The sequence below is a fragment of the Metopolophium dirhodum genome, chromosome 9 (genome assembly GCF_019925205.1).
Source record: "Metopolophium dirhodum isolate CAU chromosome 9, ASM1992520v1, whole genome shotgun sequence".
Taxonomy (NCBI): Eukaryota; Metazoa; Arthropoda; class Insecta; order Hemiptera; family Aphididae; genus Metopolophium; species Metopolophium dirhodum.
The window spans coordinates 10,908,112-10,920,981 of NC_083568.1; the positions used below are offsets into that span (position 1 = coordinate 10,908,112).

Genomic DNA, 12,870 nt, shown 5'->3' on the forward strand with positions numbered 1-12,870 from the left:
ATGTTTATTGATGATAAAAAAAATATACGGTTATATGGTCCAAATTTCAGTCTTTAAATAATTTTTATTTAGGGCAAAACATTCTAGATATCACAGTGTTAAAAAATAATAATAATGTAAAACCCTAACAAATACAAGTCTTGGTTGATATTTTATTATTGTGCATTTAATTTGATGAATGAGCTTCCCAAATTGTACTATAAATTATTATTTTAGACATAGCAAGTTTAAATGTCAATACTTGTAATGAAAGATTATTAAACAATTGATTTAATGTTTCTTTAAAATAATAATTTCAAGCTAAAACCCTAAACTAAAATACTTATATGTATTTACTAATTTATTGTTATTATAAATGTTTTTCTTTTTTTTAAATACATCACTGTTGTTGTCTGTTATTGTTCATTGTGCACGCAAAATCTAAAACAATAATTATTTGAAACAATTTTGTTTTGCTTTCATAACATGAGTTTTTTTAGCTTGTTATCGTATAAATATTATAAATATATATATTATATATACAGTTACTAGCTGTAAATAGTATTTATTTGTTCCTAAAATTGCTTTTTGGTGTTTGTTAATTTAAAAAAAACTATATTACTTTTCTTTAAAGTTTTGGGCTGATAATAAAATATATTAATAAGTGTTTTTTTGTTTGATAGTAAATATGAATGACTATAAATCCTAACAAAATTTAAATCAAATTCAAAATTGTATACCATGTGTAAAACCTAAATTTAATAGTTTCAAAACATTAAGATGTATACTAAGTCCTCACTGTTTGTGAGACTTGGATTATGTTTTAATCATAAAAATAAAAAAACAATATTTATAACATAATAATCACAATAATAAAAATAATTATAATAATAAAACATTTAAACTTGCTACGTAATACGTATTCATTTCAATATCAAATTGATAATTACCATCATACATTTATACAATAAATGTTATTGAAAAAAAGGTAATTTTTGTATATTATGTATACACCAACATAATTGAAACCAATCGCATGGTATATAAATGGATACATGTCGTACGTAGACATATGCCTAAATTTAAGTTAACAATATAATGAATGTTTCTGAACAGCCAGTAGGAAACCAATTAGTTACATGTGTATATAGCTGCCATACTTCAAGCTCATCCAAAATAAGAAAACAAGCACTTGTGTGATAAACAATTTTGATCTTTAGTGTTAAACTTTAATACAAACAAAAATAAAAATAAAATAAATATTTCTGGCTAAGTTTTAACACAATCATCTTTTTAACGGTATTTTAATAGATCTTAAATTTGAATACCAAGCCCCCCCCCCCACAAAAAAAATCATTAAAAGATATCATTAGGCTCATATCATCGTATCAAATAATGGAGCCGGTAACTAATGTTAAGACAGTAAAAAATTATAAATGCACTTTTAAACATTGAGCGAACCATTAAGTGATTATTCACTGATTTTTCTATCTCTTTTGTCTATGGAACTAATTTTGGGTTTTATAAAAATTGTCATTTAGTTATGTTAAACTTGTATTTAAAATAGAAAAAAAATATATAATATTATAAATAACTTCAGCAAGAAGAATCGGGAGTAGTCCTAACTAAAACGGGATTTTGTTTGTCATACAAATGGACTAAGTCTTTGATGTGGGATAATTTGTTATGCAGGTAATCAAAACGTGTTTTAGCTGCTTGATATTTATCATCATGTTTTCTTTCATTATATTCTTGTAATATTTGGTTTTCTAAAATCTACAAAATATATTTATATTATTAAACAAATAAATTTTAAAGCAAAAAGATAATTTATACCTTATACTCATTTGAGCCTTTAGGATAAAGCAACATCCGATCTTTTAGCTTAGCAAATTTATTTCGAACAGGATCCATAATTTCAGCCAGGTGTTTGTATTCTTTATGACATTTCATGAATTCAGATTTATATTGTTTCTTTTGCTCCTTGTTTGTTATTCGCACAAAATCTCTGAAAATAGAAATAAATATTTTGAAAGTCTAATATATTTTTATAATCAAAATAATATTTTAGTGATCATTAAAGAACTTTGAAAATATACTTACTGAATATATTTTGGTATTGGATTAGTATGAGAGGGTGCATGAGTAGGTGATCGTATGGTTGACTGAGTACTAGATACAATTGGTGGAGGACTATCTGATGACAATTTTTTCTCAGGTGACGGTCGTTTGAAATGTGAAACACGCAATTTTTTAGTCTGGAAACCATCTGCACTATTGTAGTACCCAGGTCTTTTGTTACCATGTACATTACTAGGGGGGCTGCTGGGAACGGTACTACTTGGGGATTGTTCACTGCTGCCAGAGCTTCCAGTATCACTTAATCCAGGTGGTGTTAAATTTTGAGGCTTTCGTCTAAATATTAAAATAATTTTTAATAAAAAATATTATTTATGTACAACTAATATTAATAACAATTATTGTACGGTATTGAGATTAAAAGAAAATAATTATTTCTCATTTTATTTTCAATAAATAGCTACTTTATATTATTAAAAATAAAAATAATAATTAAGTTTGATTGAGTATGTGACTGTGCATGGAATATTTAGTACAAAATGTTTCAATATTCAGTATTGGATTGAGATTTTATTGCAATTAGAGAAGAAAAACAATTATGACATAATAAATAAATTATACAATTAAGTTTAAATATTCTCAAATATGCAAAAATGTTTTTCCTACAAACTCAGAAATGAACAAATCGTCCACAATTTTTACTCTAATAAGACTGCATACTCATTTACAATAATTTGTAACTACATATAAATCCGGTTTTTATACAACTATGAATTGTATTTTAAACATTGCTTTTTAATTTTTTAAATTGCTCCCTCACTTATATTGAATATTTATAGTATTATACTATAATGTAATACTTTTAATCATCTAAAATATAGAACGTACATTTTGTACTTTATTCAATCATATTTAGATATCTTTGAATCAGTGCTATTATACTGCTATTATTGGTAAAATTTGTAAAATAAATAAGAATAAAATATTTGTATTTGTTAAATTTATAATAATAGTGAAATTATTGTACATTAATTGTTTGCATTATTATTCAGAAATAAAAAAAATACATTAATATACAATGATTCTTACCGTTTTAATACAATATGATCCTGACTACTATAAAATGGCCAGTCTTCTTGAACTTCATTCCAAATATGCCTTAATAGATAGTATGCATTATCTTTTGCTTGTGCTACATGACTAAGAACTGACATTATTTGTGTTCTATCTTTATCTTTCAAACCATCTAAAAAAATGTAAAATTAGTAATTGAAATAAACAAGTTAAACACACTGACAATTTTAACAAACCTCTATTTAATATACTAATTAATTCTGGTTTCTTGTATGGCCTTAATGCTAAAAGATGAATAATTCTATCTCGTAATGGTTTTTTGCTAATATCTGATGCATGATTGGTTGGTAAAGGGATATGTGGGGGTATAGGTTTGGAAATTATAGGTTTTGGAACGTTATTTGTAATATTAACATTATTATAAGAATTATTATTATGACGGCTAGCTCTTATTTGGGCAGGATTTTTACGGATCTTGCGACTAAGAGCTGATTTGCTGTCGAGTTCAATTTCCCGTGTACTGTAAACAAAGAAACAAAATGTCTAATTATAGTTATAATTTCTACTATACTGTTCAATTAAATTTAAGAAACATGCAATTTAAACATCTTTTATTGTCTATTTGTCTTTAATTATTGTTAGTAGAACCAAATCAAATTTTTATTCCTATTAATACTAATAATGAAATTCTAATTTTTAATTAATGTTTTTATATTACATTTTGGTTATTTTATTTATTATCTTATTAAAACAAATATTTCACATCCAAAAAATTCATTAATTAATACAATTAAAAGCGAAAAAGATAAAAATATATTTTAAAATAAATAGCAATTATACCATGATTTTTTATGTAGTTCTTCAACAGCAACCATTCTATGTCTAGTAGCTTCATATACATCATCGTTTGCAAGTACTCGTATATGTCTATTCAAGGTACCAACATATTCTAATGATCTACAAAATAAATAACACAGTCAATATTTTGGTCACTATCATAATATTATAATAGGCATGTATTTGATTTTTTATAAAATACCTAGAAGTATTTTGACGAATACATTCAAAGCTACTTCGAGGAGCAGCAGCGTCTGTTGTATTGGATAAACTAAAGTCAAATGTATAATTTTTTGATATGCTCGGGACGCATAATTGCTGAAATAATAAATATAAATATAAAATTAATTATATTATTTATATAAAATATAAATTAATTTAATAATTACTTAGTACAAAAATTAATACTTACGCCTTCATTGCCTTTAAATTGTATTCTAGGTTTTGGAAGGTTTTCTGAGTTACCCTAAAAAATAAATATGCATGTATAAATATAAATTACATTTAAGATTTAATTATAGACACATTTAATTAAATTATCATATCGGAATTCTATATTTGTTATCCAAATATCGAATGGATTAGACATAAACGTGGGTTTAAGTTGGGTAATAAATTAAAATAACTAAGAAATAAGAACTTAAAGAAGTTCATATTTTTTTTTAATGTTCAGAGGAATGATAATATACTAAAATTTTATGCCATACAAAACAAGTATAACTGATTATTATTTTTTACTAAATCATGGTTTAAGCATGGTTTAATAAAAAAAAAAAAATCATGAACTGCAGGGTTGTAGATAGTAGATTTCTATATCTTATCTTGTTTATTGTTATAAGTTATAAGTTTATAACAATAGTAAACAACTAGGAAATGATAAACCTAATAACTATTGAGCAATATTGATAATTAAAATCATAACAATAAATAAATCTTTAAATACAGGTATGTGTACAATGCACATATTATACCATTTAAGTATTGTAAATTGTTAGAAAGATTAAAAAATATTAAAATCACCTATAATTAATTTTTATTTTAATAAATAAATTTTCACTAGTTAAAACTACTTTATACAGTAAAAATGTATTATGTTCTTATTTACTTGTATCTTTAACTTAAATATCTCGTGTTAAACATGAATTTCGAACATGTTACCTTATTTAATATATAGTGTAGATGACGCGCGAAACTATAATTATATTTTTGTTTATTTATAACATAACAAACCGAGGAATGTTTTAGTATTATTTTCTCGATGCCCGCAGTTAATAATATATTATGTTTAGTTTATCTATATAAATATTTAATACTTATTCATTGCGTTTACCTATCCATTATAATATTATGTTATATTACTTTTTAAAATTATTTTTATTTTTTGGGTTAAATGTCCAATACCAACCCTACGGTATCTGTTCGTTTTCATCGTGTTTTAAAATAACATTATGTCTGCATTAGACAAGGGGACACGTAATTTGTTGCGAATAAAATATTGTTAAATGTTTGACATGTTAATAAATGTATTAATAATAATAATAATGGATGTCAAATTGTTATTGGTAGGTCATTCTCAGGCTTCACACAGGTAGCTCTGTGAGAGAGCTGGCCTATTGACGTGTATGACCCAAATACCAAACTCTTAGTCTGTAACAGCAGCAATAGTATATAATATATATATATAAATATATAAAAAATAGTATGGCAGCAGGTAGTAGCGAAACTTTCACTTTTTGTCATACAATTGGTCCTGACCTTGTCCTCAACGTAGACAAATATTTAAGCCTTGCCTTGTGTATTAATTGTATTTATTCGAGTTATGCCATTTTAGAGTAACCAATAATAATAATAATAGAGCATTAATAATCAATAGCTATTACGGAGGCAGACGGCAGTGATAGATTTTTGAGAAATTCACGTAAAAGCGATCGTAGAATTGAGAACGGAAATAATGAACAAATATACCTACCTACTATAATCTAATTACAAATATACGAAATCCAACTCAATATTAAATTAAAACTGTAATTTTATATATATTATATTTTTTCTTCGCAAAGTAGCAAACGTCAGTCAAAAACCTTGAAAAGGTATTATAATGTTTAAGTCATATTAATTATAGGTTGCCTTTTAGGAAAAAAAAACAACGATACACTTCGCCAAACTTTGTTAAAAAAAACTCGACACGGTTAGACGCGTTGTAGATTCGTGAAAATAATATTTGAACGCGTATTTATTATTATTATTATTAGAGTACGTACACATTTTTATTTGTTGCGTATTACTAATGTTTCACGTGAAAAAGCAGGTGAAAGTACGAGTGCTAAAGACGAAAGGATAATTATGTTACATACATTTACAATAATTCTGTTTTACAGCCAGTTAAAACCAGTTTTGCTAAACAATCATTACAGTACGAAGAATACAAAATAAGTTCTTATCATAAAGTTTTAGCCCAGATATTAATTTTTTTTTTCGGATACCTACCTTGAAATTAAATAATCATTTACCGAATAATGGCGAGGACTGTTATTCGACAGGTGAAAAATTAATAGAAAATGCTTTAAAACTATAATATTTAATAATATTCAAAATAAAACGATTTTCAGTTACTTAAGTAGGTACCTATCTAAAAATGCCATGATTAAAAGGAAATTATGCATACTTAATTATATAACATGGGTACAATTTCTATAAATTTTGTTTTATCAGTATTACCCCCGGTATTACCAAAGTGATAAGAAACCAAAATCAGGAAAAAATTATAAGTAATTCGTTATTTAAGTTCTACTGAATCTGAAGTGACGAACTTTTGAAACAGTACATGTAAATGAAACTATTAATCAATTACAACCACGATCCAGAGAAACAAAAAACAGTTTTCAATGGGCTTCAATGATATTTTCACTTGATCTTAATTTCGTAGATTTCATACGTTTACAAAAACCAAATTAATTAGTTGTTTATATGTTGACCTTCATTTTATTTCGTCAACATTGTCGATAAGCCAGCTGACATTGTACGGGAAAAAATAAGTACAAACGTAATTCACCAATGCCACTGAGTTCTATGCACTTAACAATTATTTTTCGGTTTTCAAAAAGCAATCTATTCAGATAGGTAGATATTTCATAATAATAAATATCAACTATGTAGCACACAAAAAATTCAAATATTAAGAAAAATAACAAATAAACTAAAATTATTCAGTTCCCTTTTATTTGAATAGTTAACTACTGTTTACGACAATAGTAATAAATATTATTAAACAATAACAATGATATAGTTAATATGTTTTATGAGTTATGACACATCAGCTGATGAAGGTAATAAACAGCTAATCTATTACACATAATAATCATAGAATAATAAACTAATGTTTTGCTATTTTCGATGGATTCAATGTTTCATTTTGCATATGAATAGAATAATATAATAAATATTATTCACACCTATTTACTCATAAGCCTAGGTTGAAAGTTTGAAAACAGATATCGATAATTAATAGTATCGTAAATGTATCGGAAGTGATGCAAATGGTACCCATATATATTATAAATTTATAAAACCTAAAAAAATTGTATTTCACAAAAACAATTTTATACGAAAATTAAAAAAGCTTTTAACCGGCTATTCCCCGCTGCTTTAAATTGATATATTTTAAACATTGTTGCCAAATCGTAATTGAAGAGATAAAAACGAGTTTAGGAAACAGAATGAAAATGGTTAGGTTAATTTAATAGACGAAAAAAATTAATTTTTATAACGGAATTGTTCATTTATAAATAATATTCAAGGACAATGAAGTTTATGTGTGTGTTTAAATTACGTACCAATCTTTCTACAAAAAGTCAAATATATTTTATGCATAAATATTAAATATCATAACTCGATCCAATATGAGTAGAATATAATAAATAATGATTAATATAATAAGACTATAATGGGTACCTAATGTATAATGCCTATAAACTATAACCTACTTAGAAAACGTACTTAATTTCCATATTATTATAAAATAATATATTATGATAACATTTTATAGTCCAGCATTTCTATTAATAGTTTTTTCTGGTGTTTTTAAATTATTTTATCCAATTTTAATATTTTATAATAATAAATTTATTAAGAACAAATAAAAACAAGTTGTAACTTTTTCTCAGAAACTAATATATTATTTGGGTGTACCTACTTATTATAAAGGTGTAGTTGTTTTGGAAAATGTAGATGCATTTTAGATGAAAATTTAACGAATTCTATCTAAGTGAAAGTAGCCTACCCAACATTTTTACTAATGATTTGTTTTAATTTTAATATAATTCATGACAAACATAATAATTAATTTTTGGAAAATATTAATATCTTAATATTAAACAATCACATTATTACTGGCATTTTAGGTTTAGTATAGTAGACTTAGAAAGAAGCTGATAGACCACTTCAATCATCTTGTTTAACATTTAAATTCTAATAAATAATAATGTTCTGTTTTAATAGTTATTACAAATATAAAATATGTATTCTGTTAAATAATAATATGCAATAATTAATTGAAGAGTATACTTCCCAGAGTAGGTTGTTCGTTGCTGTTTAAAATTAACACTCATAAGATAATTTAAAATACCTACTATTATATTTTTTAATGAAAAAAAATATTGAATTACCTAAATAGGATAGGCAGATGATATAAGTACTTAAATGTTTCAGGAGGTTTCTGTAAAGTAATATCACCACTATCACACTGGTATTTACGAAGCCTTTGAACTCAAACTTGAATTCATAATACCCATAAGAAAACCATTATAAATATATGACTAATCCCAAAAAGTCTTAATAGTTATGATGTAAAACCTGGTGGCTAAATTGAAAATATTAATGAAAAAATTAACCACCCCAAATTAATATTGTTCTTCAAAATTAACATGATACAATATTATTCTGGGTTTATATTGGGACTTCACGAGGGCTATAGAAAATATTTGATGACTAAAAATAAAATAGTTTTAAGTTTTATATGATAAATACATTTATAGAAAATAACATTATTTGTCATCATTTAATAACACTGCAAAAATAAATTGAAAATAAAAGTTAAATAATTCAACTGAATATTTTAAACGTACACATTATTTTGGGTGGCACTAAAAGAATTTTAAAAGGTAGTTTCTTCAATATGAAGTCCCAGTGGGGGACAGAGAGACCCCTTCACTCAGTTAGTTTATGTAATTTTATTTTTATTACTACCATCTAATTAGCTTATTGTTAATTTATGTAACAGATGGTCAATATAAGAAATTTGAGATGATAAAAAAAAAAGATGCTTTCTACTTTATTTAAACCTAGGTACTATTATATATAAATTTTAGATAAGCTGATACATTTTAAACTGTAAAATCATTAATCAATTTAATAGGAAAGAAAAATAATATTTTATAAATGTCTAAAATAATATAGGCAAGTACAGGAGACAGACAGCGAGACATATTGTATGAAAGCCAGTAATCAGAATTCTACTATGATAAATTATATAACAATAGGTACCTAATTAAATAAATAATTTAGTTACAAAAATACCAAATAAGTATATAGCTATTAAAATATTATTAACAAATTGTCATAAAACTAAATTATAAATACTTAATATGTTCAGTGTACATCTATTAATAGAATTAAAACACTTTGTACCAACATGATTACTTTAAGTGGTACTCCTCACTGTTATAATATCCCACTAAACAATTTATTTAAAAAATAGTTAAAATACAATAGCTTATACCTACATAAGATCAGTTGCGTAAGCAGTGAGGTTCAAGATTAACTAAACCCAAACCATAGTTTGCAAATATTGATTGTAATAAAATATCTCAGTTTTAAAAAAATATATCAAGTACCCACACATCCTCACCCTAAAACTATAATTTACCTCATTTTATATTATACATAGAAGCAAATATATTTTTTATTTACACAATTTATACAATAAGAGAATAATAACAACATTTGATTTTAAAATAATTTTTACCGACCATAAGCAATTCATACAAATTTTACCATTTGTATAATTGATACACACTATATGATATGATATATTACTGTTTTTTTGAGAGCTATCAATTATTAGATTAGAATTGATTAAATTAATTAGTCATCATACCGTTTTAATTTGATTTTTTTGTGAATGAGATGATAGCAGATGGAAAACAAATACATTGCATACATTGCATTTTTTTTTTTTTTAATTTTCTATTTAATAGTCAATTTTAATATTTTTGAAGTGGTTTTGATTGAATTTTCACAAATAACAATTTCTTAACTTTTTAAGTTTATGTTTACAGATGTAGGTACATATTTCAAATTCAAGAAAGTATAATTCAATATATTTTGTATACCTAATATAAAATAATATTACACTACTGAGATAGATTAATGTAACTACTTTTTCAGCACCTATTATTAAATAGGTACTTAGGTAATGATTACGTATATGTGTATTTTTATTTGACTACACTACCTAGTTAATAAGTACTCATATAGAAAATAGTTATTGTAATTACCTCTAGGTACCAACAATAAATAATAATGTGAAAGATTTAGTATACTCTACTAAAGGAAATCTAGTTTTATCTAGGTACAATCCAAAAGTATATATATTTGAGAATTTGTGCATAAAGATATCTCAAGGAATATCTTTTTTCAAGAATTTGCAACATTTGATAAGGGGGGTGTAGTACTGATGTTGAATGCTTTTAATTATGTACCATATAAATTACATTTCATAAAAATAGGTAATATTATTAAAAATAACCTATCTACTAGACTATTGAAACAATTTATTTCTATAATTAAAACCAAGTACTTTTATTCAAACATTAAAAATAATTCATACACCTAGTGATGATTGTAAAATGTTTATTACATAATTATTTGAGAAGGTCAGAAGGTAGCACAAAGAATCTTATTCAAACCAAAAAAGCAACAATTATATTCTTAGATAAATTATGCTTTAAATCTTTCTATTAGCAAACATTTTGCAAACTCAATCAACAAAGTTTTTTTAGGCATAAAAGTATAAATGTATTGAACTGCCTAGATTTTTTTCTGTTAAGAACTAACAATGACAGGGGAACTGTTTTCACTCTGGTTTACTCAATTGTTTCACTTTAGGTATTGAACTACCCAATTAGGTACTAATATTAATATAATACAAATTAAGATTCACTTAAAATTATAAACCAGAAGAACTTTAAGCCGTAAAATGATTTAAGAGGTACTGTGTTGCAATATTTTACACAGATATCCAGGAAATGCGCCTACTTATCTGTGACTTATTTTTAATTGCCTAATATTATTAACACTAGAAATGGTATAAGTTTAAAAATGTACTAGTACCTACTTTAGTTGGATGAGCTAGTAAAATTGTAGTGATTTTAAAAATATGTTAGTACCTATGCTATGCAACTTGGTAGGTAGTAATTTGCTTGTATCTATAATATAGGTATTAATAAATTTTTATTAAATATTTAGTTACAATAATTAATTTTATTTCAATTAAAATTATTGAAAAACAAGTATCAATTCTAACCAAAATGCAGACCTAATTAAATGTGTTGCATCAACAAGATTAAATAAAAATACCTAATCCAAATTTATTTCTAGAACTTCAATATCAATAGATAAAAAATTGAAAATAGTGACTATTTGTAGGTACCTACACTATGCCACAAAAATTAGTAGGTATATATAAATGTTGTTCTAGTAAGGATGCTACAACAGCGGACAGCAGATTTGAGTGATACAAGTTTACAACATCAATATGTGGACAATATTGAAAGCCAGCTGTTTGAAACAATGAGATACATCTAAGTTCAGAAATAATGGACAGACATTGGCCCAATGTTTTAATTAATAGATTGTTGGACACATTATCTAGCCAAACTTCGAAGATTGTAAAAATGAACTTAGACAGTGAACAATGAAGAAGTGCAAGGTGTGTGCTGGTGTCTGAAATCGATTTAAAAGTCGAGCAGACGGAGGTCGATTAAAATTGAAGACCTAGTAATGGATGTCGAAAAATCGGGACCTAGGAGGAAGGTACCTAACCTACTCGGAGCAAGTGGTGCGAGTTGGTATTCTGGGAGGCTGGTCCAAAAAATCGGAGAACCGACGTCGAGTGGATGTGCGGACGTGGCCGGAGGGAAACGAGTCGCGCGGGACGAGCGCAAGAGAAATCGCGTAGGCGATGACCGAGAAGACGTAGGGGCACCACAAGCGACGAGAACAAATGATCGCCAAGTGAAAAGATGTTCGCGGAGCTCGCGAAAAGGTCGGTAAGTACTTAGGTCTTGTTCTTACCTGTTGACAGCACCGCAGGTAATCCTCGACGGCCTTCAGACAGGAATCGGTCAACTTGACGAAGAACAGCGTTTTGTTCTTGCCCGTCCTCTGCTTGGGCATGAGGCCATTGTTCTGGTTCGACGACAGACTGTATTGCACCCCGGCGGTCAAAGCGGACATCGCGGCCGATCTGTCGTGGCGACTGGCGACTGTTTGCGGGCGCGTTCACGGTACGCGGTCGGCGTCGTCACGTCGTGTAGTCGTCGTCGATAGAGAGAGGAAAATGATTTCTTCTCGGAAAAAAATTTTTTAATTTTTATTATTATTATTATTATTATTACTATTACTATGATTATTATTATTATTACATCTACAAACGAATCATAATCGCACCAGCGACGGTCGCGGACATGTACGCATAGGGAAAAGATTACGAGACTAGTAGACTACTATTATATTAATACGAGTTGTATTACACTACTTCGATAGCTGCTGGTGGTAATGGTGCGAGATACCAGGTGCACACGGGACCGCCGTGCTGATACGCATACACCTGGGCCTCCCGCA

The 12,870-nt window shown here is 26.7% G+C and overlaps 1 protein-coding gene across 2 annotated transcripts; it reads right to left on the minus strand.

Moving 5' to 3' along the window:
- Positions 1–77: 77 nt before the first annotated feature.
- LOC132951782 (RNA polymerase II elongation factor ELL) lies at positions 78–12,870 on the minus strand. 2 transcript variants are annotated; one of them, XM_061023741.1, is made up of 10 exons: positions 12,672–12,870; positions 12,322–12,593; positions 4,382–4,435; positions 4,172–4,287; positions 3,973–4,089; positions 3,369–3,652; positions 3,148–3,304; positions 2,083–2,394; positions 1,816–1,987; positions 78–1,755 (listed from the first exon to the last, which is right to left on the minus strand). In XM_061023741.1, the coding sequence occupies exons 2-10, from the start codon at positions 12,481–12,483 to the stop codon at positions 1,576–1,578; spliced, it is 1,554 nt and encodes a 517-aa protein (XP_060879724.1). In that variant the 5' UTR covers positions 12,484–12,593; positions 12,672–12,870; the 3' UTR covers positions 78–1,575. The 2 variants fall into 2 exon arrangements, with proteins under 2 accessions (XP_060879724.1, XP_060879723.1); XM_061023740.1 differs by having other exon boundaries at positions 12,322–12,869.